General features: G+C 33.7%; 1 protein-coding gene across 4 annotated transcripts in view; it reads left to right on the top strand.

Annotated features, from left to right (window-relative positions):
• VPS13C (vacuolar protein sorting 13 homolog C) overlaps positions 1-19545 on the top strand; it is a gene marked incomplete at both ends in the record, with an annotated part of 174469 nt that overhangs the window by 47953 nt on the left and 106971 nt on the right. For all 4 annotated transcript variants that reach the window (XM_082681146.1, XM_082681145.1, XM_082681148.1 and 1 more), the window contains 7 exons: positions 559-665; positions 1239-1410; positions 2570-2632; positions 6323-6452; positions 7020-7114; positions 17728-17870; positions 18712-18904. In XM_082681146.1, the coding sequence (XP_082537272.1) occupies positions 559-665; positions 1239-1410; positions 2570-2632; positions 6323-6452; positions 7020-7114; positions 17728-17870; positions 18712-18904 (903 nt within the window). The remainder of the gene's footprint in view (positions 1-558; positions 666-1238; positions 1411-2569; positions 2633-6322; positions 6453-7019; positions 7115-17727; positions 17871-18711; positions 18905-19545) is intronic.

Below are 19545 nucleotides of genomic sequence, written 5' to 3'. Positions count from 1 at the left end.
ATTTTGCCTATAGTTGTGTGTGTGTGTTTCCCTCCATTTGAGCTGTTTACCAGATACACACAGAGTTGTTGTATTGGTGGTTAAGATGGGTGGTTAAATAGCTTTATCTTGCTTTAGTTATGCAATAATTTTCTGGAGCAATTTGAAATTCAGCTTATAGATAACAACTGCTTGAAATGATGGTCCAGAGAAAAATATGTAGTTTTAGGAATCGGCATGTTTCATGTTAGTAGTTACAGATACCATATTTCATTGGTTCTAAGATTTACATTTATTTCACACTTTAATATATTTGAAAATAGGATGTATATTATTATTGGTGGTATGACAGTTTAATTGACAGTACTGTTTTTTTTTTGTAGTAGAACTTAAAATTATCTTACAACTTATAATCATTGTTGTCTTAAATCTGATGAAATATATTATTGAATTACCAGACAACTATGATATTCATTGTTCAGAGAGTTTGAAGTCTCACTATACTGAAAATATAACAGAATTTGGTGTTTATTCATGTGTGTGATGTAACAAACGTTAACTTGGTTTTTGTTTTAATAGTACTTAAGTATGATTGACCTTTTGGAATCAGTGGATTATATGGTTAGAAATGCTCCTTACAGGAAATATAAGCCTTATTTACCACTTCATACCAATGGTCGACAATGGTAAGTTAGAATTTTTAAAAAAATATTTTATGAGAACCATGTAATCATATAGTTAGGGACTCTCAGAGCTAAGAGACCTTTAAAGCCATGTAATGAAGCCACTTAATTTTTTAGAGACATGAGAGGGATATCTTTTATATTATGTTCTTGTTACTCTTTTTTTTTAATAAACACGTTCTCTTGTACTCCTGCTCCTAGATTATTCCCAAATTCTTAACTCAGTATTCAAGACTTTCAACTTTTTTTTGATCTTATTGCCCTTCAGTAATGGATATGAACTCCAGTGTGGCAACCATATTGGGATACTGTTAATTTCACACAACATGTCATTTTGTGTCTTTATGATTTTGCTTTGGCATATCCTCTTCCTGGAGTGGTTTGTTCCATTCATAATCTATTTAAGTCAGAGAATTGAAGTACTGGGGAATAGAAATGTTATCGCTGAGCTTTTATAGGAATACAGTTAATACGAACAAAAAGAGTAACAGTGTAGCTCTAAAACGTCAAAGCTATTTTCCTCCTGTTTCTTAAACCTTCGTATTCAAATGTGCATTAACAAAATTTGATTTGCAGGTGGAAATATGCAATTGATTCTGTTCTTGAAGTTCACATAAGAAGGTATACACGGATGTGGTCATGGAGTAACATAAAAAAACACAGGCAATTGCTCAAGAGTTATAAAAGTGCCTACAAAAATAAGCTAACCCAGACTAAAGTCCCAGAAGAAATACAGAAACAAATTCAGGTATATCTTGTATATATTGGTGAGAGCTATTATTTGTTAAATCATCCTTTAATGTTAATTTAATTTAACTTAAATTTAAATATAATTTTAGAAACAACAGAACTGAGCTCTTTTTGAGAGAATTGTATGGAAAATGCAGAGTATTTTTTCCCCTGTTATTTCCTTTGAAAAAAAGCTTCCTAATATCAGGGTACTTGTAAACTATTTGGAGAAATGTGTTTGGTTTTTATAATAATGTTTAGAAAATCAATATCAGAGCTGTTCACATATGTGCTTAATATTAGCTAGATGTGTATTGTTAGTTTTGTTAGTGGCTTTTTTTTTAAGAGTTCAAAGTATTATTTGTAAAAAATAGTTCTTATCCTCAAGATAGGAGTCTTATTTACCCCCTTCTGAAATACAGAAAAACACATAATTTGCTTAATATCATCTGATCTTGATTATATCACTGTTTTTGCTACAAATTCGTAACATAAAGAGTTAATCAAATTGTTATTCTGAAATATATAACAATCACTAATATTATATATTAGAAAAAGCATCAAGTTTCTCAGTATCTTAGATCTGGTATACTCATGTATAAAATGGAAACAGTATCTGTCTTACAGAGTTGTGAGAATTGCATGAAATAACACATAGAGCATGTGACACACAGGTCACCCACTACATGTTAGATTCCTCTTACATAAATTCCCCAAGTTGGTTTCTGCTTTAGTGTACTTGATTTGAAGAATTTTACATTCTTAAATTTTGTGTTTTATTAAGGTGCCTTTGGTACGATGATTGTGAAATAACACAGAAAAGGGGGAGTCAGAAGTAACAACCATAAGGCTAATACCTAAAACAGGTCCCCGTCCTAAATATTTTTGTTTCCACTTGCATGTATGGCTATCTCTGTATTATAGTGGTCTCATTAAAATTCTTATTTTCATATTGTATTTAACAAGCATTTACTTTCTTGGAAAATTGTTTCTCACATTGCAAAAACGTAAAAATGTAAAAGCCAAGTGTACATTCAAATTTATATATATTATACTTTCAATAGATCACAAATGCTGTTTGTTCACGGACTAGAATAATCCTAGAAATCATAGAAGAAAAAAATGTTTTTAATCTAATGACCATTTTCTTTGTTTACAAGTGTCTCTTTGTTTTTTAGGATTTGGAGAGGCCACTAGATGTTTTTAACATAATTTTAGCAAGGCAACAAGCACAAGTTGAGGTAATCTTTTTTTCTTTTTTTTTTCTTCATGATAATTTTTTTTTTTTTAAACTGGAGTATATTTGCTTTACAGTATTGGGTTAGTTTCTCCTGTACGACAAAATGAATCAGCTATATGTGTACATACATCCCCTCCCTCTTGGACCTCCCTTCTATCCCCCCATCCCACCCATCTAGGTCACCACAGAGCACTGAGCCGAGCTCCCTGTGCTATACAGCAGGTTCCCACTATCTATGTATTTCACCCATGGTAGTGTATATATGTCAATCATTTTTATTAGCTGATTTTATGTTTTAAACATGTTAATACTACTCCTTTAAACCTGGGATCAAGAAATTTAAGTTTCATAGGAAGTTGTTTAGATTTACTCACGTGAGAATAAAGGTTGAGTTTTCATGTCTTAATTTAGTCTCCGGAGAAAATTAATTGGAATATTGGAGGAGAAAACCCTACTAACATGAAGGGGCAAATTTTCTAATTTTATAACTAAAAATTTGCTAACCCCCCAAAAGAAAGTAAGTAAAAGTCATCCATAATCCTACCAACACAGAATGCTGGTGTTAACATTTTGATATGTAGGCTTCTAGTTTTTCTCTCATGCATATGTACCTAGTTATTTATGCTTTTGTATCCCCCATTTCTTTCCCTTTATTTTCTCTTCCCTCCCTTCCTTCCTCCTTTCTTTAACACATTTTCTTTTTTTCCCTCCTTCCCTCCTTCTCTCCCTCTTCTCTTCCTTTCTTTTTTTTCTAAAATTGGACTCAGTCTGTTTGTAATGTTTTGTAATTGCTGACTTATCCCACTTGGTACCTTGTCCTCATTGTTCCATGTCATTTCTATTATTCTGTAACGTGACTTTTTTGGTAAATGAAAAAATAAATTATAAGTGCAATAAACTCATTGTAGAAAAGTTAGAAAATACAGATCCACAAAAAAAGAAAATAGAAATACCCTTTATCTCACACACTAAAGATAACTACTGTTAATAACTTTTTGTATATTCTTCCAGTCTTTTTTATAGTCATAGATCTTTATACACATACTCATTTTTTTAAATGGGATTAAAGCATATGCACTTGTTCATTCATATACTTAGTAAGTGCTCATTGAGTGCCTGTTGTACTAGCATAATAGTTAAGAGTGTAGACTTGGGAGTCAGATGGTCTGCATTCTAATCCCAGCTTTGCTATCCGCTACTTGTTTGACCTTAGGTTGACTATTTAACCTGCCAGTGCCTCAGTTTCCTCATTTGTAAAACTATATTAATTCACAGTACCTACATCATAGGGTTATTGTGTGGAGTACCTGATAAACCATATAAACCACTTAGACTGTTATGTGCCTGGCACAATGCTATGCACATAATTATGTACATCTCATCACCCTTGCCGTATTTTATTGGTTAGAAATGAGTCACAGGTCATGCCCACACTCAAGGGAAGGGGACTGTCCAAGGGTAAGAACACCAGGAGGGAGAAGTTTTAGGGCAGGTGGGGGATGAGTACAACATGTGAAAAAAAAAAGTGAGGAAATTCACTATTGAAAAGGTCACTTCTCCAAGTGTTGACTTCCCTCCACCATCTGCCTACTTTGCTAACTTTTCAGAGTCTGTGGTAGATACTTTTTATGTTTTGTCCAGAATTTGTTGTTGTAATAAGCAATGAAGGATGTGTTGTAGAGGGCTTAGGTAGGCCATCATGGAACTGAAAGTTCATCATTGGATTTAGCCTTAAAGAAATCATTTAAAGAGCAAGTTTTATAGAATAGTATGGGTAGAAATTTGATAGGAATGAGAGGGAGTGGAAGATGAGGAATTGGAGAGACTAAGTACAGACAGTCATGATACTTCACTGTAAGTGGAAAGCAAGATAAAGGGAGTGGCAACTTGTGGTGATTGTGGAGTCAAGAAAAGGTTTTGTAAGTTGCTTTTCTTTCTTTAAAAAAAAAGTTAGTGTTCTGTTTTATATAGTATTCCATAGAATTGTTTATCCAACATAATTTTAAATAACTGACTAGTATTCAATTCTGTTCGTATACCAGAATTTGCTTACTATTTCCCACTGGTTATATTTGATTATAAATGACACTACAATGAGGAGCCTTGTCTTTACATTTTCTCAAACGTCTCTTATTTTCTTAAGGACAAATTCCCCAAGGTGGGGCAGAGAGTGTGAATATTTTAAAAGGTATTTGCTGCTACTGTGGATTTGTTCCTATGAATTAGAGAAACATTTTGCCAGAAGAAACAGATAATTCTAATCCTCCCTAAATTAAGTTGCTTCAGTTTAATTGGGTGTTCTTAATACTACTTATCAGTTGCTTCAACATTGAGGGAAGAAGATAAATTATTGGATGCTGTGGCTAAAGAAGGATGGGATATAGATGAAGAGAAGGCAATTAGATTCATCCAAGATTGATGTTTTTTCATTATAGTGGAAAATCTGCAGGGCCAGAGAGTTTAAAATGTAGGTAGAGGATTGGATGAAGTTATTTACCTTGGCCTCTTAGCTGGACAGGGAAGGGAAGTGAAGGCAACAGAGGTGGTATTTAGGAAAAAGTGAAAGGGTTTTGCATACCTCTTCATATTAAATTTTATACACATTTAAAAATTTATGGTCTCATAGATATATTTTACTGTGAAAAATAAAAATGCATACTAATCTTCTATGCTAGGAGAATAAAGAAGTTAAATATTATTTCATATAAAATATAAACTAATCAGCTATATATTTTTTTACCCATTACATTTCTGACTGCTGAAAATAGATTAAGCTTGACAAAAGTTAGAGCTGAGATATAACTGGGACCATCAATGATTTTGTGGCCAGATATAGACCTATTCCCCTATTATTTGTTTAATGTCTACTTGTTAAAGATAACTTACTTAGTTTAAACTGAGTTGTTAATCAAACTTATTCTCTTTACTATAGAATTCAGCTCTTTAATTTGTCTTTTGGATTATTTCACTTTTTGGTACACACAGAAGCTTGCAGTATGTTACCAATTTACTACCAATTTAAAATATTTTAAAGTTAAAGTGGGAAAATTATTTACTTATTCAGGAAATGAGAAGATAGAGTCTAAATTATTTAAGCCCTATATTGTTTTCATCCTTTTGTTTTCCACTTTTGAGTTATTTGTCTGTGTTTTACTGAAAAGTGCGTAAAGACAAGAAGCAGCAGATAATCAAGCCAGGATTTGTTGAGAAACAGGAAGAAATGAGATTTGAGGACTTTCTAATTTTATTTATATTCTGTCCCCCAAACATATTCATAGTTAGCAAGTCAACAGTGTATGTGAATTATGAAATAGGATTCTTAAATTTTATTTTTGAGTGTGGAAGTGTCTTCCTTTCAGGGAACTTTTCATTTTAAAAATCTCCTGTCATAGTAGCTCCTTACCTTGTAAATTTGGAAGACACATTGCTCAGAAGAATTTTACTTGAAACCTTAACTTACTCACAAAATGCAACTTCGTCAGAAAGCTATCAGTAGGTGTGACAAGTATATAAATTAATAGACTGTATTAACCAAATAATGTTGAGAATCGTTTCAGAAGGAACTAGCTTTATTGACTGCTTTTAACTTAATTTAGTGTTAAAAAAATTAACCATTGTTCTTACCTGGCTACACCTGAAAGTGAAGAGGGCATTTATTCTTTAATTAAATTTTTTAATTTTTATTTTTTAGGTGATTCGATCTGGGCAAAAATTAAGGAAAAAGTCTACTGACAGAGGCGAGAAACGTGGAGGCTGGTTTAGTGGGTTTTGGGGTAAGAAGGAATCTAAGAAAAAAGATGAAGAATCTTTGATTCCTGAAAGTAAGTTCCAAGTCAGATAGTTTATTGTACACTGATAAGGAAAAAATATATAAATTATGTTTTAACCAGTCAGTGGAATTTTTTTCATAATATTTTTGAAATAAAAGTAGCTTAGTATAGTAAACATATAAACAAATACATCAGGATGGAACATTCCCATGTTTATTTAACTAAAATAAAACTTCGAACTTTTGAGAAAAGTTATTTGTGTGAAATTTTAAAACTTGAAATTCAGAAATCTCACAGGTAGCATTCCTTATTGTTACTTTTTTACATGGATATTTAATTAGATGTTTCACTTAATTTTTAAAATACGTAGGGAATTATAAAATTGTTATGTGACATCTGAATTCCCTTAATGGTGTCTCTTTGCATTTTCTTCACCTAAATAAGCAAATACATGATGTTTAACAAGTCAAAATAGTATATTAGAGGAAATTACTTTGCTGCTTTTGCTTTAGCATTTGTGTCTATTGATTTTAGGCCACTCGTTAGTTTGGTTTGATTTTTTTTATTGTATCTGTAAGACTGAAGCAATTGATTTCTTAAAATATTATCTTTTTGTAGCTATTGATGACCTTATGACACCAGAGGAAAAAGATAAGCTCTTCACGGCTATTGGTTATAGTGAGAGCACCCACAACCTAACTTTACCCAAGCAGGTAATTGTTTAGGTGGTAATTATTTAGGTGGTTTCGTTTTTCTGTGTTATCTTTAATTGGGTTAAACAAGTTATTGATTTTTAAAGTAACTAATAAAAATACGTTACAGTTTGTTTCTGCTTTACTTTTTGTTAAATGTTTCAGTCAGACCTTACCAATTAAAACTGTCTCCAACTTTAGATTTAGTTGCTTTAATGAATGTGAGAATAACCTGATAAAAAGTACTTATTATAGAGGTAAATTGTCTTTTAAAAATTTTATCTTAAAAAATCTGTGTGTGTGAAATGTAACTCATGTATAAAAGAGTCATCAAAACCAAAATGTATTGCTCATTTGATGTGTCATAAAGAACAGCTGTGTAATTACTATCGGTTAAATTATAGACTGTGCAATAGATAGGGCATTACTGTGAGATCTGTCTCTGTTCTTTCACTGTGTGTATTTTGCTCACTTTCATTGTTGTGTAGGTATTTTCATTTGAAAATACCACAACTTATTTATTCATACTTTTGTTTATGGGCATTTGGGTTGTTTTTGTTTTTTGGTTGTTATGCTGCTGTTAACTTCTTGTAAATATCTTTTAGTGGGCATATGAGATTTTCTGCTCAGTATATCCTTAGGAGTAGAATTGGTGTATCATAGGATATGAGTATGTTTAACTTTAATAGATTCTGCTAAATACTTTTCCAATGTGAAAAACATTTCCATCATTGGTATATGAGGATTCTTATTGTTCCACATCTTTACCAACTCTTACCATCATCAGTCTTTTAAATTTATCCATTCTAAATGGTTAGTATGTAGTATTTCATTGTGGTTTTAATTTGTGTTTTCTGGATGACTGAAGAGGTTTTTCACTTTCTTGTACTGTTGTAGGCCTGATAGATATCCTCTTTTGTGCAGTAGCTTTTGAGTCTCTTGTTCATTATTGGGTTGTCTTTTTCTTATTGGTTTGTAGGAGTCTTTTATGTATTTGTTAAATTACATTACATCCCTAGAAATTAGTCATTTTATAACTGGAAGTTTGTACCTTTGACTACCTTCACCAATTTCCCCCATACCCTGCTCCCTGTTCCTGAAAACCACCAGTCTATTCTCTGGTCTTTTTAGATTCCACATATAAGTGAGACCGTACAGTATTTGTCTTTCTCTGTTCGACTTACTTTACTTAGCATAATGTCCTCAAGCTACATCCATGTTGTTGCAGGATTTCCTTCCTTTTTATGGTTAAATAATATTCCATTGTGTATATCCACACCACATTTTCTTTATTTTTTCATCAGTCAGTGGACACCTAGGTTGTTATAATGTCTTGGCTGTTGTGAATAATGCTTCAGTGAACATGGGAGTGCATATATCTCTTTGAGGTATTGATTTCATTTCCTTCAGATAAATATCCAGAAGTGGAATTGCTGGATCATAAGGTACTTCTCTATTTAGTTTTTTGAGGAGCCTCCTCACTGGTTCTTATAGTGACTATACCAATTTACATTCCCACCCACAGTGTACAAGCATGGGAATATAAATTGGTACAGCATAATAGCCATTCTAACAGGTGTGAGGTGGTATCTCATTGTGGTTTGTTATTTTTTTTTTCTAAAGAACATTGGCAAATGTTCTCCATATGAAGTTATTAATGTTTTTTAGTTGAAGTATAGTTGATTTACAATATTATATTAGTTTCAGGTTTACATCATGGTGATTCAGTTTTTTTATAGATTATGCTCCATTTAAAGTTCTTACAAAATAATGACTATATTTCCCTGTGATGTACAATATATCCTTGTTGCTTATTATTTTCTATATAATAGTTTGTACCTTTTAATTTCCAAACACCTTTTGTGCCCATCCCCCTTTCCCTTGCCCATCTGGTAACCACTAGTTTGTTCTCTATATCTGTTGATGGACATTTAGGTTGCTTCCATATCCTAGCTGTTGTATGTATTGCTGCTGTGAACATTGGGGTGCATGTATCTTTTTGAATTAGTGTTTTCATTTTCTTCAGATACACACCCAGGAGTGGAATTGCTGGATCATATGACAATTCTACTTTCAGTTTTCTGAGGAATGGCTATACTGTTTTCCATAGTGGCTGCACCAATTTACATTACCACCAATAGTGTAGGAGGGTTCCCTTTTCTCCACACCCTCTTCAACATTTGTTTGTTATTTGTGGACTTTTTGATAATAACCATTTTGACAGGCGTGAGGTGATATTTCAGTTTTGACTTGCATTTCTCTGATGATTAGCCATGTTGAAATTTTTTTCATGTGTCTTTTGGCCATCTCTATCTTCAGTGAAAAAAATGTTTACTCAGGTGTTCTTCCCATTTTTTTAATCAGGTTAGTTGTCTTTTGATATTGAGTTGTATAAGTTGTTTATATATTTTGGATATTAACCCCTTATTGGTAATATCACCTGAAAATATTTTCCCTTATATGGTAGGTTGCCTTTCCATGTTGTCAGTGGTTTCCTTTGCTCTGCAAAAGCTTTTAAGTTTAATAGGGCCTGTTTATTTATTTTTGCTTCTGTTTCTTTTGCCTTAGGAGACAGATCAAAAAAATATTGCTGCGATTTGTGTCAGAGAATATTCTGCCTGTGAATATTCTTCTGTGAGTTTTATGGTTTCAGATGCTTACATTTAGGTCTTCGGTCCATTTTGAGTTTATTTTTGTATGTGGGGTGAGGAAATGTTCTAATTTCATTCTTTTACATGTACTGCCCAGTTTTCCCAGCATCACTTATTGAAGAGATTGTCTTTTCTCTGTTGTTTATTCTTCCCTCTTTTGTCATAGATTAATTGACCGTAAGTGTGTGGGTTTATTTCTGGGCTCTCTATTGTGTTCTGTTGATCTCTGTATCTCTTTTTATGCAGGTACCATACCGTTTTGATTACTGTAGCTTTGTAGTATACTCTGAAATCAGGTAGCGTGATACCTCTAGCTTTGTTCTTTTTTCTCAAAATTACTTTGGTAATTTGGAGTCATTTATGGTTCCATATAAATTTTAGAATTATTTGTTCTAGATCTGTGAAAAATATCATGGGTACTTTGATAGGGATGACATTAAATCGGTAGATTGCTTTGGGTAGTATGGCCATTTTAACAATATTAATTCTTCCAAGTTAAGAACATGGGTTATCTTTTCATTTCTTTGTACCATCTTCAATTTCCATTATCGGCATTATATAATTTTCAGAGTATAGGTCTTTCACCTTCTTGGTTAAGTTTATTCCTAAGCTATTTTATTCTTTTTGATGTGATTTTAAATGCGATTGTTACCTTGCATTCTGTTCCTGATCATTCATTACTAGTGTATAAAAAAGCAATAGATTTCTGTTTATTAATCGTCTATCGTGCAACTTTACTGAATTCATTTATTAGTTCTAAGAGTTTTTAGGCAGAGGCTTTAGGCTTTTCTATACGTAGTGTAATGTCATCTGAAAACAGTGATAGTTTTACTTCTTCCCTTCCAATTTAGATACCTTTTATTTCTTTTTCTCGTCTGATGACTGTGGTTAGGACTTCCAATGGTATGTTAAATAGAAGTGGTGAGAGTGGGCATTCCTGTCTTCTTCCTGATTTTAGAGGAAAAGCTTTTAGCTTTTTGGCATTGAGTATGATGTTAGCTGTGGGTTTGTCATAAATGCTCTTTATTATGTTAAGATATGTTCCGACTGTACCAACTGTGATGAGACTTTTGTCATGAATGGATGTTGAATTTTGTCAAATGCTTTTTCTGCATCTATTGAGATGATTATGTGATTCTTATCCTTCCTTTTGTTAATGTGGTGTATCATATTGATTGATTTGCGAATATTGAACCATCCTTACATCCTTGGAATAAATCCTACTTGATCATGGTGTATGACCCTTTTTATATATTGTTGAATTCAGTTTGCGAATATATTGTTGAGGACTTTTGCAACAATATTCATCAGAGATATTGGCCTGTAGTTTTCTTTTTTTGTAGTGTCTTGGTCTGGTTTTGGTATCAGGGTATTGGTGGCCTCAGAGAATGAATTTGGGAGTGTTCTTTCCTCTTCAGTTTTTTGGAATAGTTTGAGAAGGATAGGTGATAACTCTTCTTTATATGTTTAGTAGAATTTCGCTATGAAGCTGTTTTGTTCTGTACTTCTGTTTGCTGGGAGATTTCTGATTACTAACTCAATTTTACTACTAATGGTCAGTCTGTTCAGATTGTCTGTTTCTTCTTGATTCAGTCTTGGAAGGTTGTATGTTTCTAGAAATTTGTCCATTTCTTCTAGAAAAGTTGTCCAATTTGTTGGCATATAACTGTTCATAGTATTCTCTTATGATTTTTTGCAGTTCTGTGGTAATGGTTGTTATTTCTCCTCTTGCATTTCTTGTTTTGTTTGTGTGGGTTCTCTCTTTTCACCTTGGTGAGCCTAGTTATTGGTCTCTATTTTATTTATTTCCTCTCTGATCTTTATTGTGTTCTTCCTTCTGCTGACTTTGGTCTTTGTGTCTTCTTTTTCTTATTACTTTAGATGGTAAGTTTTGTAATTTGAGATTTTTCTTATTTCTTAAGGTAGGCCTGTATTGATATGAACCTCTCTCAGAACTGCTTTCACTGCATGCCATAGATTTTGGAGAGTTGTGTTTCCGTTTTCGTTTGTCTGGAGATATTTTATGATTTCCTCTTTGATTTCTTCATTGACTTTTTGGTTTTTTAATAGCATATTGTTTAGTCTCCATGTGTTCATGCTTGTCCCCCTTTGCTTCCTGTAGTTGATTTCTAGTTTCATACCACTGTGCTTGGAAGAATTGCTTGGTATGATTTCTGTCCTCTTAAATTTGTTGAGACTTGTTTTGTGGGCTAGCATATGATATATCATGGAGAACATTCCATGTGCATTTGAAAACAATGTGTATTTTTCTGTTTTTGGATGGAATGTCCTATAGATATCTATTAAGTCCATCTGGTCTGTTGTGTCATTTAAGACCACTGTTTCCTCATTGATTTTCTGTCTAGATGATCTGTCCATTTATGTAAGTGGAGTGTTAAAGTCCCCTACTATTATTTGTATTATTGTCAGTTTCTCCCTTTATGTCTGTTAATATTTGCTTTATGTATCTCGGTGCTCCTGTATTTGGTGTATATATGTTAATGAGTGTTATATTCTATTTTTGTATTGATCTCTTTTTCATTATATAATGCCTTTCTTTGTCTTTTTTAAATAGACTTTGTTTCAAAGTCTGTTTTTTTCTGAAATGAGTATTGCTCCCCTCGATATCTTGTCATTTCCATTTGCGTGAAATATCTTTTACCATCCCCTCACTTTCAGTCTGTGTGTGTCTTTAGCTCTGAAGTGAGTTTCTTGTAAGCAGCATAAAGATGGGTCTTGTTCTCTTATCCAACCAGCCATCCTTTGTCTTTGATTGGAGCATTTAGTCTGTTAACATTTAAAGTAATTATTGATAGGTGTGTACTTATTGCCTTTTTGTTACTTGTTTTCCAGTGTTTTTGTAGTTCTTCCCTGTTCTTCTTCTTTTAGTTTCTTCCCTTTTGGTTTGATGATTTTCTTTAGTGCTGTGCTTGTGTTCTTACTCTGTATTTTTTGTATATCTATTGTAGGTTTTTGATTTTTGGTTACCGCAAGGTTCATGTTTGTTGACCTATAACTATATTTACTTGTTCTAAATAGGAAGTCATTTAAGCTCAAGCACATTCTAAGTGATACACATTTTGTTTCTCCCCTCCTTCACATTTTGTGTTTTGATGTCGTATTTTACATCTTCATGTTTATCCCTTTACTGATTGTTGTAGTTATAGTTGATTTTATAATTTTTTTCTTTTCATCTCCATGATAGCTTAATTGATTGATCCTCAGCCTTTACTATGTATTTGCCTTTACTAGTGGACTTCCCTTACTACCTGATTCTATGTGGGTCTTTCTTAAAGCCTTAGTTTTGCAGGAGTCTTTTTGCCAGTCTGCAGTTAGTTTTCAATGAGAATTGTTCACATGTAGACATTTTTTTTTTTTTTTTTTTGCTGTACGTGGACCTCTCACTGTTGTGGCCTCTCCCATTGCAGAGCACAGGCTCCGGACACGCAGGCTCAGCAGCCATGGCTCACGGGCCTAGCCGCTCCGCGGCATGTGGAATCTTACTGGACTGGGGAACAAACTTGGGTCCCCTGCATCGGCAGGCGGACTCTCAGCCACTGCGCCACCAGGGAAGCCCTGTAGACATATTTTGATATGTTCATGTTGGGTAGTTGAGTTCATTTCACATCCTCCTACTCTGCCATCTTGATCTTCTCCCTCATTGCAGTTTTGAATTGCATTTCCCTGATGATTAGTGATGTTGAGCATCTTTTTATATACCTGTTGGCCATTTGAATATCCTCTTTGGAAAAATGTCTATTCAGGTCCTTCACCTATTTTTAATTGGATTATTATTTTTTTTGCTATTGAGTTGTATGAGTTCCTTTTATATTTTTCTTATTAACTCCTTATCAGATATGTGGTTTGCAAATATTTTCTCCCATTCTGTATGTTGCCTTTTCATTTTGTTGCTTCTTATTCTTTGCAGAAGCATTTTAGTTTGATGTTGTCCTGCTTATTTATTTTTGCTTTTCTTGCTTCTGCTTTCAGTGTCACAGCCATAAAATCATTGCCAAGACTGCTGTCAAGGAGGTTTTTCATTTCCTTCTAGGAGTTATGGCTTCAGGTCTTACATTTAAGTTGTTAACCCATTTCTAGTTAATTTTTGTGAGTGGTGTAAGATAGGGGACCAGGGACTTCCCTGGTGGTGCAGTGGTTAAGAATCCACCTGCCAATGCAGGGGACACAGATTCGATCCCTGGTCCGGGAAGATCCCACATGCTGCGGAGCAACTAAACCCATGCGCCAGTGTTATTGATCGTATGCTCTAGAGCCTGTGAGCCACAACTACTGAGCCCACGTGCCACAACTACTGAAGCCTGCGTGCCTAGAGTCCATGCTCTGCAACAGAGAGAAACCATCGCAATAAGAAACCTGCGCACTGCAAGGAAGAGTAGCCCCCACTTGCCACAACAAGTGAAAGCCTGTGTGCAGCAATGAAAACCCAACACAGCCATAAATAAATGAATTTAAAAAAATAGTTAGGGGACCAGTTTCATTCTTTTGCACGTGAATATCCAGTTTTTCTCGCACCATTTAACGAAGAGACTGTCTTTTCTCCATTGGGTATTCTTGGGTTTTTTTTCAAGTATTAGTTAACCATATGTGCATGGATTTATGTGTGTGCTCTCGATTATGTTCTGTTGGTCTGTGTGTCTGTTTTAATGCCAGGACTATATTGTTTTGATTTCTATAGCTTTGTAATATAGTTTGAAATTAGGAAGTGTTATGCCTAGTCTAGTTTTGTGGGGTTTTTTTTTCCTTTCAAGATTGCTTTTGCTATTCAGGGTCTTTTGTGGTTCCATGCAAAATGCCATTGGAGTTTGTAGGGATTGCACTGAATCTATAGATTACTTTGGGTAGTATGTACATTGTTAAAAGCATTAATTTTTCCAATCAATAAACAGAGCATAGCTTTTCTGTTTATGTTTTCTTCAGTTTCTTTCATGAGTGTCTTATAGTTTGAAGTGTAGAGATCTTTCACCTCCTTTGTTAAATTTATTCCTAATTATTTTATTGTTTTTTTGCTGTTGTAAATGGGATTGCTTAAAACTTTTCTTCAAATTAGCGTATAGAAACACAAATGATTTTTGTATGCTAATTTTGTATCCTGCAACTTTACTGAATTTTTTCATTAGTTCTAACTTTTTTTGGTGGAGCCTTTAGGATTTTCTCTACGTAAGACATATCATGTGCATAGAGAGGCAATTTTCCTTCTTCCTTTCCAATTTGGATGCATTTTGTTTCTTTTTTTTGCTTTATTTCTCTGGCTAGGACTTCAAATGCTATGTTTAATGGTAGTGGTGAGAGTGGGCACCCTTGTCTTGTTCGTGATCTTGGGGAAGAACATTTTACCTTTCAACATTGAGTATGGTGTTAGCTGTGGGCTTGTCATATATGGCCTTTATTATGTTGAGGTACATTCCTTCTATACCCAATTTATTGAGAGTTTTTATGGTGAATGGATGTAGAATTTTGTCAAATGCTTTTTCTGAATCTATTGAGATAGTCATGTGATTTTTATCTTTTTATTCATGTGATATATTACATTAATTTCTTTTCGTATGTTGAACGATCCTTACATCCCAGAGATAAATCCTAGTTGATGATGGTATATGATCTTTTTACTGTGCTGCTGAATTTGGTTTGATAGTATTTTGTTGAGAGTTTTTGTATCTGTGTTTATAAGTGATATTGGCCTGCAGTTTTTTTTTCTCATAGTGTCCTTTTCTGGCTTTGATATCAGGATAATAGTGGACTTGTAAAATGAGTTTGGGAGTATTCCTACTCTTCTGTTTTTTTGAGGAGTTTGAGAGGATTGGTGTAGATTCTTTAAATGATAGAATTCACCAGTGAAAACATTTGGTCCTGGGCTTTTTTTCTTGGGATATTTTTAATTACTCATTCAATCTCCTTCATTATTGGTTTATTCAGATTTTCTGTTCATGATTCATTCTTGGTAGATTATGTTTCTCAGAATTTATCAATTTCTTCTAGGTTTTCCAATTTGTTGGTGGATAGCTGTTCATAGTAATCACTCTTATGGTCTTTGGTATTTTTGTGGTATCAGTTGTAATGTTTCTTCTTTAATTTATAATTTTATTTATATGTGTTGTCTCTTTTTCTTTGTTAGTCTATCTAAAGGTTTGTCAGTTTTGCTTTTTGTTTCAAAGAACTGTTGGTTTTGTTACTCTCCATTGTGTTTCTGTTTTTCTGCTGTATTCTCTTTTTCATTTATTTCTGCTGTAATGTTTATTTCCTTTATTCTTCTAACTTTGGGCCTAGTTTGTTCTTTCATAGTTCTTTGAGGTGTAAATTTAGGTTGTTTACTTGAGATCTTTCTTTTTTCTTGATGTAGGCGTTCATCACATCATCACATCATAAACTTTCCTCTTAAAAATGTTTTTCCCGTATCCAGTAAGTTTGGTATGTTGTGTTCCCCCCCCCTTTTTTTTTTTTTTGCAATACGCGGGCCTCTCACTGTTGTGGCCTCTCCTGTTGTGGAGCACAGGCTCCGGACAGGCAGGCTCTGTGGCCATGGCTCACAGGCCCAGCTGCTCCACGGCATGTGGGATCTTCCCAGATCGGGGCACGAACCCGTGTCCCCTGCATCGGCAGGTGGACTCTCAACCACTGTGCCACCAGGGAAGCCCGGTTCCCATTTTTGTTTGTCTCATGATACTGTTTTCCCTTTTGATTTCTTCCTTGATCCAGGAGTGTGTTCAGGAGTATATTGTTTAATTTACGTGTATTTGTGAATTTTGTACTTTTATTATTATTACTGATTTCTAGTTTCATTTCATTGTGATTGGAAAGACACTTGATATAATGTGTATCTTCTTGAATATTTTGAGACTTTTTTGTGGTCTAATGTATGATCTATCCTAGAAAATATTCCATTTATTACAGAAGAGTATTTATTCTGCTACTGTTTGGTGGAATTTCTCTCTATGTCTCTTAGGTCCATTTAGCATGTAGTGTTACTCAAATCCATTGTTTCCTTATTGATTCTGTCTGGATGATATCTCTTTTGTTGAGAATGGAGTCCCCAACTAATGTTTTATTGCTGTCTATTTCTTTTGGTTCTGTTAGTATTTGATATATGTTTAGGTGCTCCAGTGGGTACATAGCATATTTACAGTTGTTACCTCTTCTTGATGGATTGACCCCTTTATCATTATATAATGACCTTCTTTGTCTCTTCTGACTATTTTTAACTTAAAGTCTATTTTTTTTTTCTGATGTAAATATAGCTACTCTGTCTTTTTTGGTTAATGTTTGCTTGAAATATTTTTCCATCCCTTCACTCTCAGTCTGTGTGTGGCCTTAAAGCTATAGTGAGTCTCTTGTAGGTAGCAGATCATTGTATCTTTTTTTTAAAAAAAATCCATTCTTTCAGTCTCTGTCTTTTGATTGGAGAATTTAATTCATTTACATTTAAAGTAACTACTGAGATATAAGGGTTTACTATTTACATTTTGTTAATTGTTTTCTGACTCTTTCATAGATTCTTTGTTCCTTACTTCCTCTCTTCTGGTGTGGTTTGATGAGAATCATCTCTTTAGTTATCTGTCCTACCTGTATTCTTGACCTATCAATTTTGGGGGCAGAATATTTTTTTCTCAGTGTCTTACTAACTCTCCAAAGTCATCAAGCAGATATTCTTTTTATTTTGTTCAGTTTTTGAGCTAGAGGATTGGTTTGAATTAATTTGCTTTAGTGAAAGCTGCTGAATTGAATCTTTAGGCCACAAAATATTTTATCACATTTCATTTTTATTACCTTTAAAACTAAGAGAAATTAATTTTGAATCTTTTGTAAATGTCCTATTTGAGCAAGCAATTTTGTATTGAGTTTTCTAATGTTCTTTTTTTACAATGAACATACGTTTTTTTAGATCATTTTATAATTTAGCAGATTTAAATATGAAGAAATGAAAGAATTACTTAAAATTTAACCATTTTCATTCATTCTTTCATTTAGTATGTTGCTTATATTGTGGCACTGAAGTTAGTAAGCACCTCTGTTACAATAAGAGAAAACAGAAATATTCCAGAAATACTGAAAATTCAGATAATTGGCCTTGGCACCCAAGTATCTCAGCGACCAGGAGCACAAGCACTTAAGTAAGTTTCAAAAACTTATTATTTTAATTTTTATTTCTATGTTTGACTTCAGGCCAAAAAAAATATAGTGTTACTTAGCATAAAAAAACCTGATTAATAGTAGTTTGTCTCTAATTTCTTTTCCTTTTGTGTGTGAAGATAGTCATTTTATATTACAGAACTATATGAGGAGCTCATCATTTGTTCTCCCCTTCCTTTTTTCCTTCACAAATATTTCTTGTATACTGTTTAATTCATAGATTTGTTACTATGAAGGCTATGCGTAGAAACAGTAACTTTCTGTTTTCAAGGTGTTTATGCTGTAGTTGATAAGAGAGGAAATAAAAAGTTAATTTAAGATCTGTATAATATTTGAGAGCTCATAAGTAAGAAGGTACTGTAATGTGAAATACCTTAGGGTTAATGCTACACAAGCTCAGTTGTAGAAGGGAATAACTTGGACTTGGAGATCTGGGGCTTAGGCTAACTGAATGGAAGGGACCAACAGATGCAGGGATGAGGGAGCAGAGTGTGCAGGGTGGCATGAAATAGGGAGATGAATTCCATGAGCATGTATTCCATATAGCATGTATTCGTGTGGCAGTTTGGCAGTGTTCTGAAGTTGGCCAAAGTGGATTTTTCATGAGGAAAAGGAAAATAAAAAAATAAACCAAATCAGAGAAAAAAGCCCCAGACTGTGTGGGTAATTAAATTCTAGGCTACGGAGTTTGGACTTCAACTCTGGGTGATGGGCATGGTCCTGGCTCTCAAAGGAGTTTTTTAAAAGGGAAATTTGTATTTTAACCTATTATATTAGAAGGATCTTATTTGTAATACTTCTTTTTTCTGCACTGGATTGTAGGGTGGAAGCAAAATTAGAACACTGGTATATAACAGGTCTGAGACAGCAAGATATTGTACCATCACTTGTGGCTTCAATTGGTGATACTGCATCATCCTTGCTTAAAATTGAATTTGAAACCAATCCAGAGAATAGTACTGCTGACCAGACTTTGGTTGTTCAGTCTCAGCCTGTGGAGGTCATCTACGATGCTGTGAGTACAAGGAGAAAGTGAATCCTTGTTAAACACGTCTTATGCTTCTGACATATGGTTTTCTTCTTTTTTCCTTTTCATATTTAACCTTAATTTACTTAGTAGTTCAGTTTACTGACACTTTTTTCTTGATTAAAGAGCAGTACATGTTTAGCAGTTAATTTTGATTTTTCATATGCTACAGATTTTTTTGTACTGTATGCTTATGTTAAATTTTTTAAAAAAGTAATATACCCTTAAAGAAGTCTGTGTTTATTATACTGGCTAACTACTCACAAACAACTACACACCAGTTTCCTACCCCAGTTTCTTTTTGCTTATTTTCCCTTTCTCTTCAATGTTTGGAACCAATTTAAAAAGCTTTAGCAGCAAATGAAAGAATTTTAGATACTGTTCACGTGAGAAAAAATCATTGCCATTTCTTTGCTGTTGAAAATGCTGGCTCCAGTTCTGTATCTGTAGCTCCATCTTTATTCAGACTCTCTTAACTCATCTTGAGCATCACTCGTTCCATCACTTGTAGGTTGGCCCCACTCTGTCGTTGAGATCCCTGACTTATTTTTACTGTACAGTTTAGAAGTAAATTCACAGTGTGGGTGGGAGGCAGAACTTACTGTATTCTGTGATTTTTTTTTTAAATT

This window comes from Grampus griseus (assembly GCF_964374135.1).
Source record: "Grampus griseus genome assembly, chromosome: 2".
NCBI classification, from domain to species: domain Eukaryota; kingdom Metazoa; phylum Chordata; class Mammalia; order Artiodactyla; family Delphinidae; genus Grampus; species Grampus griseus.
Note: the sequence above shows the minus strand (reverse complement) of the source record. Positions and strands in the feature narration are given on the sequence as shown.